Source organism: Colossoma macropomum, unplaced genomic scaffold, assembly GCF_904425465.1.
Source record: "Colossoma macropomum unplaced genomic scaffold, Colossoma_macropomum, whole genome shotgun sequence".
NCBI lineage: Eukaryota > Metazoa > Chordata > Actinopteri > Characiformes > Serrasalmidae > Colossoma > Colossoma macropomum.
This window is the reverse complement of record NW_023494803.1, coordinates 29,406,583-29,422,547: the sequence shown is the minus strand read 5'-3', so window position 1 is coordinate 29,422,547 and position 15,965 is coordinate 29,406,583. Positions and strand designations below refer to the sequence as shown.

General features: G+C 37.6%; 2 protein-coding genes across 4 annotated transcripts in view; one reads left to right on the top strand and one right to left on the bottom strand.

Moving 5' to 3' along the window:
• runx2a (RUNX family transcription factor 2a) overlaps positions 1–15,965 on the top strand; it is a 54,762-nt gene that overhangs the window by 3,555 nt on the left and 35,242 nt on the right.
• Positions 1–15,965, bottom strand: part of supt3h (SPT3 homolog, SAGA and STAGA complex component) — a 110,503-nt gene that overhangs the window by 90,752 nt on the left and 3,786 nt on the right. For all 3 annotated transcript variants that reach the window (XM_036593343.1, XM_036593347.1, XM_036593345.1), the window contains exon 2: positions 14,802–14,905. In XM_036593343.1, the coding sequence (XP_036449236.1) occupies positions 14,802–14,905 (104 nt within the window). The remainder of the gene's footprint in view (positions 1–14,801; positions 14,906–15,965) is intronic.

Genomic DNA, 15,965 nt, shown 5'->3' with positions numbered 1-15,965 from the left:
AGCCTGATACAGCCAGATGACTTCAAAGTTGGAAAAGTCAGAAAGATGCAGAAAGATGGATCACGCTATTAGAAACAAGCATGCCGGAGCTTACAGCAAAACGATTGACAGTTTAGATCTGAGAAATAAAGAACGCTGAAATTATAACAGTAAGCCTAGGATAAAATAACTGCACAATGCTTGTGAAAATCAGGAGATGTGTTTGTGGTGACTGAGTTCCTGACAGTAAAGAATAACTGTGACTGTTTCTGACAGTAAGCATAACCTTAATTGTAATCACTATTATGAAATGTAATACTATTAACATTGTAGTAATACCATATATGCTGCAGTAATATTGAGTGACATGGCTCTTATTTCAAAACCTGAAGTCAAATCTCTAAGCACACTGATACACCTGACCTCACTAACTTCAAATGTGGCTGTATAATGTCAATAACGAGCTAATAATGAACGCACAGTGAAAAGGGCACATGCACTTCATTCATAACATGACAAATGATAAACATTTCTTCCTCGGAAATCATGCACCGCAGAGTATATCCAATGTGTTCCTCGAGATGACAAAGGCAGGCATTGATGTCTCTTACGAACTTGGAGAGAGCTTCTGAGAAAATAATCAAACACTTAACCGTGCAGTCCGACTCTGCCAAACACAACATTAAAACTGGGAAACAATAAATAGTCCCATAACACGAAGAAACTCGACTTCTGTAACATAGAAACCCAGTCAACAAACCATCAGAGTGGCCACAAACCATCCTTAAATCATAGCCAGCCTCCCCGATCCCTCTGATACATCACTGTTTAATGGAGTCAGGCCTGTAAATAAGTGAGGAATATTGAGAATGTACAGAGAGTAGATCTTGTAACAGGATGTTGCCTTTGCTTGATGTAAATGCATTTTCGAGGAAGCGTACAGTACTCAAATCAACTTAGGCAAATTCTTCCATTAACTAATTGCTCCCCGTGCCATGCGGCATGGCACACGCTACAGACATCTGCGAAATGGATCGCAGAGAGAGCACGGTCCCATCAGAGCTCTACTGTAAAAGTGCCAGAACACAATTTACTCAAAAGCTTCTTCATTCAGAAAACACTTTTCATTCAGAAAGTTTTCTTTGCTGCTCATTATTTGCCATTTGCTAACGCTGTAAGGAGGAATGAACAGAACTGATTAAAAGTTGCATATTTATATACAAAAAGTCTTCGGCACCTGAGAAAATATTATTTAAAAAGCTATTTATTTGGGAAGTGAGTGTTTATTTGAGGGATGTATGATATCGGTATCAATAGATAAAAAAAATAGAAAAAAAAATACGGCATCAGTCTCGCATTTAGATTTGGCCGATAATTTAAACCGATATGTGATGACGTATTTATCGTAGTTTGGAAGAATGGAACGTTTAGCTGACGCTGAGCTGCTGTGCTAAAATATTTGCCTTTTATTCATCTTATCGCATTTGCAGTTTGAATGAAACAGAAAAAATATCATTATATTATATTTCTCTGTAATTCTAATCCACATAGATTTCTCAATTTCAACATTTATAAATATTTGTGTACAGAAACAGCAGGGCTAAATGATTTGGGAAAAATTGCAATTTTTCTGACCAATATTGCCCAGGCCTCTTTTTATGCCAGGAAGAGCAGCATGTCCATTTTTCTGCCAGACTGCTAGTTCACAACCTCTGCATTATTAGGCTAAATTTCACCACTTAAAACTTACGACAATGTTCAATAATGTAGCATATATTTAAAACTGCAGCTCTCACAATTTGAAAATTGCACTCTTTCAAATTGCAGTTTCAATATAAAAACAATGAATTATTCAGTCCTAAGCATCAGTATCAGCATCAGCAGATATATACATGAAAAATATTGGATTTCAGCATCAGGACATAACTGTCTAGTATATTTGTTCAGAAAAACACAGATACAAAGATTACGACAACAATAAGTGGTGATTCTCTGTATATGTATGTTCTTTTTTAACCATTTCCAAACATGTATTTGTGGCAGCGCAGTATTATTTGTAGTCATCATCCAATACCTGGTTTGGCTCAGTGAACCATCATCAAATTTAATCAGGGGTACTGCTGATGGAATTTCATTGATTGATTCATTCATTTAAATCTGGAATCAAACTTTACTCTTCATACTAGTTCAAAAAACCTTTTTTCAAAACAAGAAACACTTTTGCATTTTTGCATTTAGTTTAATGTTTTATGCTGTTTCAACAATCAAAAACACAATTACTGTCCAGATACGTGGTTTTAAGTACAAGGCTTATGCACAGGATAGTCAAAAGTTTCAATGCTAAAGAGTTAAAGTTTTGAGACACATGTCTTCTGGTTGTACTACGTAGAGTAGGAGGAAGGGCAGCTGAAGAAGCACATACCATTTAAACAGAATAACCAAAAGGGAGGAAAAAACCTTGACATGTTTTAAAATGCACTCCTGCAATGCTTCATTTACCAGGCAATTCTAATGTGTGGAGGCTTGGGGCAGTTTTTAGAGTAAAATATTGAAATGTTCAGATAAGTGGACTTCACATGTTTTGACTCTACCATAATGAAGTGAGTCCAGCACTACAGAGGCTCCACACTTAACAAGGCTCTACCTGTTCTGCCCAACACAGCCACAGCCAAAGCCGGCACACTCTATTGATTTAACCTCAGCTGGAATGCAGAATTTTCTTTGACTAGGGCATTACTTTAAAATATTTATAATATGATACACACAAGGGCTATAAGGAAAAACAGAATGTAAAAATGCACGGAATGAGCCGGGCCAGTGGCGGAGAGAGAAGCGGACGCGCTGCATTGGCAGTATCTCTCATCCTTGGTTTCCCCTTCCAACTGTGGCTCCATACTTCACCACAGGGGAAATCGAGTGTTTTCAAATGGGCCCTTGTAATGCTTTATTTCCTTTTAAAAATGTACAACTTTGATATCTAAACAATAAGAGAAGAACTGGAAGTCAAAGTGTCTGACTCCGATTCCCCAGAATAGTGTTAGCCTTAAAAATACAAAACGTCCAGAACCTGCAAGAAAAAAAACGCTGAATTTAAAAGATGTTTTCACTGGAGATTAAATCGCTGAATTCTGATGAGTCTTTGTCTGAGACGTCTGTAAAAACGTGTTCAACATTCTCACACGATATCAGTGCTGGGACGACACTAAAACACAAGTGTCTCCAAAGGAATTAGTCAGAAAAACATGATATTTCAGACTAACATTACGTCTGCATCCATTCAGATTCTAAGGAAAAGATATGGAGAAGATCCAAAGGTAGGGAGGACACTTGTTCCTTTTTCTCCATCACCTTCATATTAAAAAGAGAAGAGAAGGTGTGGATAAATGACTGGGCAAATGAGACATAAAGCTAATGAATCTCTTGAACCGCTTGGTCATCATGCATAGCAACACTCACGCGAGAGCCGGTCACTGAAGCTTGTGTGTTAGCGCAGCGTGCTGTACACACATTCTCACTGCACGTGGAAACCAAACCATTAACACAGCAGGACAAAACACCCCCATCAGCCCCGCATGGTAATCTGACCACAGCCATGAGTGTATGCAAGTGGAGCACAGGCAGCAGCACACACACCTGTGAGAATCAGATTACCACTCAGAAAGAAACACACAGGTATGACACATCCAGCCTCTGTTACAGCCGCGTCCTATTCTGTTCTTCTGTTTCAAGTGCTTGAGGCAACAATAGAAACACTTTGTCGGGCCACAGAGCAAAATCTCAGAGGATTTAATGGAGTTTGAGATATTTACCTACAAGCAGTCATAGTGAACAGCTGGACTCTTGTGCATGAAATATTGTGAGTCAATGGCTACTCTGTTTAAACTGATTATAAAGAAAACATGAGATTTGAAGTCATATGCAAAGGTTGTATGCAAAACTCTGAATATCTCTGGTCAAGTTCTATGTCTTGTTGATTTTCTAACTGAAAACAAGTTAACACATACTCTACAGAGGACAAACTTAAATATGACATTTTTCTGCACATTTTAGTGTATAAAATTTTAACATATGGGGAAAAAAATAAAATATAAAATTGCCACATTTTATATTTTAAAAAAGAAACAGTAATATTGATTTAAATTTGAACAGAAGTGTGTTCTCTATAGAGCAAGTGTTCTTATAATCACTTATAAAACAAAACACATAATTTGACCAATGGCAGTGGCATTTTTGCAAACTACTGTATATACAGTGCAACACAAAAGTCTCCATACAATTTTAGAATGCATACAAATAAACATAAATGCAGCAAAAAGTAACAAAAATCTTCAAAAAAGTAGAAGAGATTTTGTGAATGTTGTGAAAACAAAGTTTTAACTCCTGTTGTCTCCTCAACTCGCCCCGCCATCACACAGATTTGTTCAAATCCACCAGCAGCATGCCTGATTTACTATAAATAATACTGGGCTTCCTTAAAGAGAGGCTTGGGAATGGATAAACAAAACACTTTGATATACATAAAATCACATTGTTTTAATATTATTTGTGTTTATTCTAATTGTAGTATTTTTCTGAACAAATAAATGCTTACTGTCAATCTAAATGGCTTTTAAAATTTGCTGCCCTTGACATTGTATTAAAATGTCATGAACAGAAATGCTCCAAAATCACTTACAATAACACCTCTTTATGTTAACATACATTAAAAGTAAAGGATGTTTTTGCCCTCTCCTGTAAACATTTTAAAAAGTACTTGTTTTTATTTGGCCAGTGACTTTATGTATGTGTGTGTGTGTACAATTCATAAATTTAAAATTAAAACAAATAAAACAAAAAAGAATAAACAAATAAAATGGAGACACATAAGTTTTGTTCTGACTGCATCGATATAAACATACAGATTTGATATATTGCTGCAATGAAAAAAAAAAAGTATCTATATTTCTTTGATTTTTATATTTTTTATCATTTGAGCACATCAGCTACTCTTTAAATTACATGAGAATTTCATGATAAATAGAAATGGAAATGAAAAGTTACCTGGAATAAAATCTTTCTACACTGACTTACATTAAAAGTGAAGTTGCCTTCTCCTGTAAGATTACTGTTTTGGACATATGTTTTATATATATGCAAATATATCAAATACATTGTCTTTCTAGCAAGGCTGTCTTTTCTATGCATTGGGAAATATGCCCAAAATATATAATTAGCCAGATATACTTCAAAAGAAAAAAAGCAATTTCAATAATATAGACTGTGTGATAAATTGCGTACATAAAATCAATTAGTCATTATTAAATTAAAGCAATTTTGAGGTCAGACAAAAGGGCACAGATGAATGTTGAGCTGCTGGGACTCAATGCGACTCTGTTCAAGCTCAGGCCGGGAAAAACAGTGGCTCCATCTCTGCCATTAAGTATTAACTCTACATCTGAGTCTGTTGTCAACAGCGCTGTTTTTCTGATTAGAACGGCTGTTGACTCATCCTGTGACGGCATTCAGGAGGGTGCTATAGTTACTGCGGCCCACACTGCAGCTCTTGTTTCATTGTCTCGTGTGTTTACTGTAAGCCCAAACTACCTATAAAGTTGTTTCGGAATATCAGTGAATCCTTTGGGGAAATAACTGCTCCTTGTCGCAGTATAAAGGCCAGGTCTAATGTAAAATTTATCAGTCAGCAAGGTTGACACTCTCTATTAAAACGTTCCTCCTCAGTTTTAAATATGTATTAGACATCCAAAGGCAAATGCTCCAAGTTGTTGTTTTCCACGGAAGAAAAATGAGGGGTAACATTTCAGTTTGATTCACTTGGAGAGGTAATTTTGAGGAAAACAATAGGAAAAAGCTTGTGCTTCCAGACTACTTCAGAGTTTAAGCACAGAAGATGCCATTTTGCTGACAAAGACAACAGAAACACATTCTTGACTTTCTCTCTGCTCCTAAATATTAACAATGCGACCCATTAATAAACATGATTTCCTTGGATAGGGGATAAAAGCAGGTGGAAGGAAATTAGAAGAGGTGCAAACTAAGAACTAAGGGAATCGGTAAGGCAAGAATTTGCGTAGACTAGTCGTAGGATGCTCTGCGCTCTACAATCTTCTGCTGTGAGATCATTTGGATATTTTGAAATATTGATGTGCTAGACTTCATGAAACTGGCAAGCAAAAAAGGCAAAAAAATAAAAGCTGAAATATTTCTATATTTATATCAAAAACAAGATCTTTTCGCCTCGTCCTGCAGCGAGCGCACGTAAGATGTACTGCTTTATATGACGATTCCATCTCGGCATTGTCGGATGAATTTGTCCTGGAAAGCATGTTTTGAATAAAGAGCTCTCGAATGCATGTCTCTAATGAGCTGCCGGCACAACTTAACACATGCTAGACATGCTTCTATGATGCTCTGAATTTTGGTACAGCAGGATTATTTTTCTTTACATCAGCTAATTAATTATTAATGGTCTGACTTGTTTGCAGCTATTGTTCATTCGGCTCAGCTAAAAGTGTAAAATGTTGTACGTTGGTTCCTTTTACATGGCTTGATATGTAATCAAAGTAAGGTATTCATGCATTCAGCGTTCATTCAATCACTTTTTATGATCAGCGATGTAGACTGACAGACATCATCAAATCCAGTCCAAAGCCAAGCAGTCAAAAAAGTGCTCTCTACAAAACCCTTTGGGACGTAGTTGTCTTACTGTGGAACAGCAAAGAGTGTCATAATACCAAATCAGGTTTAAGGGGAGCAGTGTTCACAAGTTAGAGGACACTGTCAAGCAGTATCTAGACATACAATTTAAAAAGTAAAGGTGACAAAAAGGAATATTTGGGCCAATGTCATTGAAGAAACACTTTTGGTTCCTTAAAGAACCTTTTATTTTATAAACAGTCTGGGCTTTAAGACTGAAATATGTAAATGACCTCTGTTCTGACTGGCTATCGTGCCATACTCAAAAAGAAAACAAAAAAAAAGCAAAACAAGCTGTTTGTAGCTTTGTTTCCAGATATGGACAGTGAATTCATACGTTTTGAAACATTAATGTATTAATGTAACATATGAAGGAGGAAAATTTGGTTTCCCATTATTTGGGCTCTTAAAATAAAAACAAAAAAACAACAACAGCAAAAAAAACATTTTTGTAACTGAGATATATGAGCATAAAGTGGTCAAGCTTAAAAACTCCTCTATATAAGAGTATGTAGAGCATCTATGCTAATTTAAAAATTCCTACAATGTTGTGTCTAAGAACCACTGAGGAATCTTTATTTTTAAGAGCATAGTGCAAATTGACACATGCAAGCGCTGCTATGTATGTCTGCTTAATAAGAGGACAGCCATCTACAGACTGACAAACAAACATCTAAGAGTACTCAGGATCATCTTAGAGACCAAAAAAAGGTTAAATCTGGAACACTTGGCACAGTGCAGTCACAGCAGAAACACTAGAGTCAAAGTGCAGTAAACAAATACTCAATAGTGATGAGAGGTTCTATTCAGTCCCCAAATTACAGTCTGGTTAACCAGAGACTCTGTGTGCCAACTCATTATTGCTGCTTGCTTCCAATGGGACTTGGACGTTTAGGAAAACATTCAAGGGGCCTTGAAAGTAAAGAAGGCTTTATAGACGTAGCAGCCCAAGAGACAGTAGCCTGAATTAGGCCAAATGCCCAAAGGGTGCTGGTCAACTTCTCCAATAGAGCATGGTAGATTACTTAAAATGCGGTTGGATTGTGGAAAGTAATGGTATGGGATGGCAAAGACAGTCTGAGAAATGCACTACGCTTAGCAACGACAACACAAATGTAGTGTTCTTTAATTACCGTGATTGACTAACATGTTACTGTCCTGGGAAAGAACAGCTCTTAAGCGCAGCGCTGTAGAAATATGGTGAAGAAAATGGACAAGGAAAATAAATCAGAATGCTCAACAACATCTTAGGAAAAAATCTGAAAGGGCTGACAACACAAACAGCAATAATGATGCAACTGTAAAAAAGCAATGAGGATATTTTCCCATATGAATACAGCTTATTAGTGCGTCCCGCCGAAAGGTTGTCTATTTTCATTATATACTGAAAAATAAGAACAACACAAACTCATTTACATTTTAAATCACAGACAACAGGACCTTACTAACAAAGTCAGAAATTTCAGATACAATACAAATTCCTTCAACAGTGGCTGCACTTCTACAGCGCATGTGCATCAGGAAAGAAAAAGCAGTACATGCTTACAGTATATCACCCGTGTGCTCTGGAACAGGTCCGGCTCTGGCCTCATTTGACAGACAGGCTTTCTAAACAGCCCCTGGGTGTAGCGACAGCTGGGCTGCCCAATGCTCACAGCCACTAATCACAGATATAGAAGCAGAAACACTTTTGTACTCAATTTAACAGAAAAAAAAAACACAGAGAAAAATACTCCTGTTCTGGAACCTGACCTTTCCATGTAAACACAGTACAGATACATGGGCTAAACATCAAATTTCACTTAAGCCTTTATGTAATGAGTAGGTGTTAGTTTTAGAACTTATAAACTGCCTCATTTCTTGACTGAGGTCATTAGTTTTGCAGAATAATAATAATCATTTCAAAGTAATGGCTTTACACACTGTTCAACAACTACTAAGAGCGCAGCACTAAGGTAAAGGCTTGCATTCCCATGTTAACGTGGCCTTTGTAAAAAGTGCAGGGTAATTATTTTAATGAATGTGATGAAGGTAAGTGTGCCGTACTAACGTTTCAGCACCTACTTCTCAAATATAGACCATTTACCACAGTGTTTATGTAAAAGCTCTAGTAGCTTTTTTCCAGCTTGGAGCATTTCAGATAGGAACGAGCAATAGAAAATAGAAAGAAATGCTAGACAGCCTCAAGCCCACAAAAATGCTGGTGTGGGTTTGGTTTGGGCATACAAATACCATTGTATTAACACCATGCCACAAATAAATATAGTAAAATAAATATTTGTACCAAGTTTGTGTACTGCACAACAGTACATGAGCTAAAAAGAAATGAATATTCCAGGTATTTTCAAGTAAACGGTAATGATTTAACTCTGAGTTGTTAAAAACAACAGCTGCAGTGGATGTGAAGAGAAGTGACCATCAGTTAGTTTTATAGACCTGAAGCCACAAAAATCCAGTTTCACCTCATTTGAACCGTTTCATGCTACTGGCGCAGTGACGATGAACTGCTGTGCTCAGATTAAGCTTTCTTAGAAAGTCACTCTGATCAGGTTACAGCCACAGGCAACGATATGCTTCAAGTCTTCAATAGTTAAAGGAATTTAGGGATGCATGGCCATAGGAACAGCTTCCCTCTTTCCTCTCCCCGAGCAAAAAATCCATAATGAACCGACACTCACATAAAACACTGGCTGCCTGTCTGCAGAAAGGGAGTAGGGCATAAATTAGGGCACGACTGGTATGAAAAATTTGTGAGCGATATCAATGCTAGAATGTTTAAAAAAGCTAGAAATTCCAATGACTTATAACATTAGTCAACATAGTTTAATATAGTCAAAAATAAAAGATTCTGATACTTAGTTAAACAACTTTTTGCTAACTGATAGGATTGTTAGCTGTGTCAGATATATTCTCAATTGCCAAACAGCAGAAACTCACAAACTCTTAAAGAGCAGAATTATCAGTGGTTTATCTCCATTTGTCAAGTTCTCTCCATGCAAAAAAATAGGTTTTGGTCATTTGTTTTTGTTACAGTAACCATGATACCGTTTTGTGCTCATGTTCAGCCTGTACTGTTGGAAAAAAATTCAAGAAATTGTGACTGTAAGCATAGCATAGACTGTAAGCATAGCAGTCCCTATAAAGACTGGCAGAAGAGTGTGAAATCATCCTCAGATGTGAGCATTATGTTACAAGTGAAAACAAGTCACTACTGACTTATGCAAACTGCTGGACCTTAATATCGGCCACATGATACATCGACTGGGCCCTAGTACAAATGTTTCAGTAGGAGGCCAGCTGGATTTCAGATGGCAAGATCTGACTGTTAATTAAAGTGTTACAATAAGCCTTCATAAACCACATAATTCCTTCTTCATTAAATCAACCTTTCATATTTACAATTGAGCATGCTTCAACAGTGTTATTCACTATCATTTAATACCCATGTGTCAAACACAAGCCATGCCCGTGACACAGTCCTATTCGGCCCGTAAAATTATTTTAATTTTGTATTATTATCAGCCCGTTTCACCCTGAGATTACGCTACAGTCCCCAGCATGCACTGCAACATTGTGTGCGTTCTGACCCCCTCCCTCCAACAACAATCTATGGGCCAGCGGTTACACAAAAAGAAAAGATGTCTGGTGTCTAGTTCAAGCAAATAGGCGGTTTTAAAAAAAACTACGTAAAACAATTTATTTTTATTTAGAATTACTTTTGAATATTTTAATGTCTATTTTGCTGTTGCAGTTTTGGCATATTCTGATTAAACAATGGTCATCTCAATTCAGGTCATGGCAAAATGTTAAGTGAAAACGAAATAAAAACACAGCTGGCCCACGGATTTGCTGAGAATTTTTAATACGGCCCTTTTAGTGGTTGACTTTGATGCCCCTGATTTAATATATAGAACTTAGAATTCAGTGATTTTACCTTTGACGCCAGTCTCTGGCAGTGTCACATGAGCACCATATGTTCACTTTACAATTCACCAAGCTGCCATTCTACAAAGCTAACAAAGTCATTAATCACACAAGACACTGCTTACTTTATAGATGCACAGTAAATGTATTTAAACTGCACAAGTAAGTGAGGGAAAGGATGTAGGCGAGTCAAATCCACAAAGAAAGGCAAAGCTGAACATTGGCCATATTCAACTGTCTGTGTTATCTTTAGCACCTTATGCGTGTAGTATGGAATTTCCCCGTCCAAAGTAAGCACTTTTTTCAGCATGGATTGGAACAATACATGTCCAGGCGATTGGAAGAACAGTGAAGGTAACTTTTTGAACAAGTACAGGCTGTATGGATGAGTCTAGAGATGACCTGAGAAGTGCAAAACTGACAATGTGTACTGTCCTCTCTCTGAGAAAACATAGCTGTGGGAATAGCCAGATGATATCTGACAGCAGAGTCATTTCATACTTGGGTAGTGAAGGGGATCACTGGCACTCTTCCTGAGAAAACATCACTACACTCTGAGCTCCTTTGTCTTCAGCTGTCAAATTAGCAGCCTGTCACAATATTAACCAAGTATTGATGCTGTTGCTTTAATTGCTTGTGCTATTGAATTCAAACAGTACAGGATTATGAAAACAATCCGGTTTAATTTAAGCCACACCCACTTAACCATAATGCAGATTTTAATAGAAACAGTAGTGGTTAGTGCCAGACTGTTATGACCATTTTGTTGCCTAAACAGAAACTTATACAGATGCTGATTTTAGGGAACATCCTGATAACCGTTACTACCACCTGACCTCATTTTATATTCACATTTTAAATTTTCATTTTGTACTTTAATAGTTTTAGTTAAACTGTGCTTTACTAACAGATACGATCTCAATAAACTTTACTCAGATAAACAGCAGAAACTCAAGTCTGACCTTAAATAATATATAAATAATTGCTGGTGTGGAGTTTTGCTTTCTGTTAATGCTTCTTATTTTTTGTTATTTCTCTTCATGAAAAAGTATTTATGTGTTATAACATATTATTCTCATACTAAAGCTTCAGCCTGCACTGCTATCACATAGTTAAACAGGGAATGATTCTTATTCTAACAGTTTAAGGGTTTGCAATAGCGTCAGGAGATTAAGACTTTAAATCCCAGCTATGCTTCAGCCAAAAAAAAAAAATCAATATTTTTGCAGACACTGATAAAACTGCAGGTTGTGAATATATTGGTTGGGCCCTAACAGTCTGATCAAAATTGGATCTTTCGGCGTTCACCTTCACGAATAACTGAGGATATTAATGTTAGCAAAGATAGATTTCAACATTCTACCCTGCTCTAAGTTGAAAACTTTAACAGACCCAATGAAGCAGGGTCCTTTGAGACAGATGGCGTCATCTTTTCATTTTAGTTAAACAATACTAAACCAAAATTCTGACATTAGCATGGAAAAAGAAGATCATAACAAAGTTGCTCCTCAGCCCTCAGTCAGATCACTGGGACAGTAGCTTTCTTTTTCTTTTAAAAGGCATACTACAGTTCCATTTCTTTTCGCATGAACCACAGAACTTCCTGCCATTTATAAGTACAAGTGATCTCAATTAGGGACCTCCATGAAGGCAAGAGGCGGCAGACAGTCATGGCAACAGGAGCCAGAGGAAACTGTCTTTACATTTTCCTCCCTCGCTGCTCCAGACAGCCGGCGTGCCCCGAGTAGACAGCGTCAAAAACACGCACGCCGAAACGCGCCTGCTTTTACAGTATGCAGACATAAATGTCAGAGTCGCGCAGTTTACCAGCGTCATCCTGGCTGACTCTGACACTGATTTTTTTTCCTCCTATTGGAAGAAGCTCCAGTCCAGACTTCTTAATGCTGGCTTGGACGAAAACATGATAAATACAGGAAAGAGCACTGCTAGAGAAACACCGCTGTAATACATTGTTAAGAGTAGTGCATGAGACAGAATATAATTTATCCAGGTCATCATTCAACATAACACAAAGCCTGCCAGCAGGGGAATGAAATGTACTCAAACCCAGGCCATTTACACTCCGTCAAAAGCGCTTGTCATTTGCGAGCTATAATTAAATGTCTTGCAAAATACAGGACTGCAAGATGGGGCTCCTCATGCAGTCATATGTTTATGAACTTTGTATTTCAACAAAGAGGAGCTTGAGGGGAGTGGACAAAAAGTGTTTGTGCAGTCCGTAATGCGGGGTGTGATTTCACAAACACATTCTGTGTGCACAAGAGAAGAAACAACGGCTTAAAGGAGCTGTAACAGTAGACGTGCTGCAGGGTGCACGTTTTGTCAATAATGTAAGCTAAACCTCATGGCATGGAATGTTTGAGCAGACTTGAGTGCCCTCACATTTTCTTAAATGGCATCAATAACAAAAACAGCACCATGCTCGTCCTGTTTTGACAAACGTGGCATGTGAGCGAGGCTGGTGTCAGCTTTCTAAAAGCTTCTTCGGAATAAGCTAGATTATATTAAATATCATGTCAACATGAACTGAAAATCACAACACATTTTCTTTCTATACTATGACATATTTACAAAGGTTTGCTCCAAACCCAAATACTGCCTGATAACTTTCGGTCCATGTCTGACCCGACCCAAACCAGATCAACCTTCAAACCTGACCCGAGTCCGATAAATTTCATCCAAACCGACACCCTACCCACATAATCAAGTTTTGAGTCTAAAACGAACCCTAGCTCAGCAAAATTCTGTCTGAAACTGACCCAAAACCGGCTCCTTATCATCACATTATCAATAAAACCTGAAAGGATTGTGTAGTCATTAGATAACGGACTAATAAAAACATTAATAAAATAATATGACATGACTGGGGAGTACCAATGCTTCACAATATTGTGATATCGCAATGCAAAACTGTGATGATGTGTATTGTGAAGATGTGATAATGCATTGTGAAGAACCAGCATTTTGTTAATTATGCAATTTGAAAGCAACTGCGCTCTTTGAACGACAGTTGTAATAAATAATTATCATTATAAAAATATTGCGAGAATACCGAAACCCAGTATCATAAATTGAATCGTGGGCTGAACGTTCTGTTACACCCTAAGATTTAATTAATCTCTTGTTTTATCCATTCATCAATTCTTTATCAAAGATTCAGACAAATATTTTACCTCTACGTCATTGACTAATTAAAGAAAAAAAGGCTCCTTTTAATTTTAAGTTGACTTCAACCTATTTACAGGCGAATGTTTGTAGCCAATTTATAAATCTTGCCATAAAATGATCATGAAATTGAAGTTAAACGTGAAAATTACAGAGATTTTCTGTACTGTATGCGTTGTTTCTATTACTCTTAGACAGTGTGGAGAAGACTAAAGGTGGGGATCAGGGGCAGCACTGCAGGATAAATTTCATTGTGGCTTTACAAACCTCAAATACTCTGTTGGATGAGGGCCTGTAGATTGCAGTGGAAATTCCATTTATGACTCTTTGGTTTCTTCAGTAAGCCTGACTGATAGGTTTGGATACTGGCATCATATTATTCACTCCAGGTTCAATGACAGTTTTTTGTAAGAAAAGCCAGGCTAATATTTTGGCTAATATACAGTATGCGTGTACTCTAACTAACCGGTTCATTGATTATCTACAGTAAATAAGCAATGCTTCTATCTGGCATACAAACCAATAAGCATGATACTTCAGTAAAAGCTTACAGTGTGGAGAGATGCCAATCCAGACCTATTCTTGCTGTCTTCACAGGGTCTGTGGTTCTAATGCATATTCTTTATTACACTGGTGATGAGCAAAATGTCTGAGCTAAGGCTAATTGCTGCTTGATGGTGCAGAGAGTTGGACGTATCCAGCGCTTTGAGGTTTTGGGAATAGTGTGAGAATTTCTCACCTCAGATGTGGCTCAGGTCTGCCGTCGTGCGCGAGACGACCACCAGCTTTGAACTCCAGATCGTTATGATGACTGGTGACATTAGTATACACATCAATATGAGTGCATGAAAGGAGGTATACGTGTGTATAAAGAGAGTGGGGCTGCTGATATATTAATGTTGGTGTCTCTGGCAGGCCGATCATGAACTTTAGGAATCATAAACTGAAAAGACCCTGAGTGGAATGGTGAATATTACTGTGTAGAGCTGTAGATGGATAAAAACGTTTCATCTACTTACATCATGCTCTGGAGCTCCGGGATGAAGCTGGTGGTCTTTCCGGATCCTCTCCCTGCCATGGAGGTGCTGCTGGCTGCCATGGGGCTCGCAGCGCTGTTGCTCATCTGTTACACACACACACACACACACAAAACACAGGCTTTCATGCACCGCTCGTTTGACCGTGTGGTCCATCAAAGCCAGCGTAATTATAAACCCACTTCCAAAGAAAACGTTTCCTGATGCATCAGACAGGAGGGGAAAACGCCACATGAGACTGAACCTGAATCATGACAAAAGACACTGAAATGGCACAAAAGTCAGCAGATGTCATAAAGAATACAGTGCAGTTCAAATGTGGCTTTGCAATATTTACTTTTAAGTGTAAAAGGCCGAATTACTGTTAAGTGTAAAAGGCTGAATTGTTATAATGGAAAAGCTGGCAAATCCTCATGCTGAGGGCAAGTCAGCAGAAATTTGGAAATAATTTTTCATACATGAATGCTTCAAAGCAACTAGCCATTCAGATGTGATTAAGCTCTGTCCTAGCGCTCACCAAACAGGCTATTTACACAAACCACTTCGGCGAGTGTCAAATAGCGCTTGGGGCAAAATACTGTAATTTTCATTATCCTGGTTCCAACAGAAAATATATATTGAAGTATTTCCATAAATCATTCCCATTTTGTGCACAATCATCACTGAGTCACTGAACTCAAAATTATGCCAAATTCCCTTGTGAGAAACACTATAAAAATAGCAAAGAAAGACTTGAGTTTCAAACATCTGCTTTCACTTACGGATGCACCAACAGAATTTTTTCACTGTCAATATCAATTTAGAGCACCCAAAATCAAACAGCCACCAATACCAAGATAATGATAGTATAGCTGTAATCATTAGAGTGATACCCAAGCACTAAATGTGGACGTGTTTTACATTAACATTTATGTCCATCTAAGATTCTCAACCTGGCAATGTGAACTCAGTGTTCGATTTCATAAAGCTGCAGAAAAAGCAACAAAACCATTTAGGGGTGGGCAATATGAAATATTTTATCGATTTTCAAGGTAAATTACATCACAATATGTTTTCTGAGCATATAGTGGATACTGTGAATAGTTACATAACTAAACAAATACATATTTCATTACAAAGAGCATAATTACGCAAGTTAACTTTTTT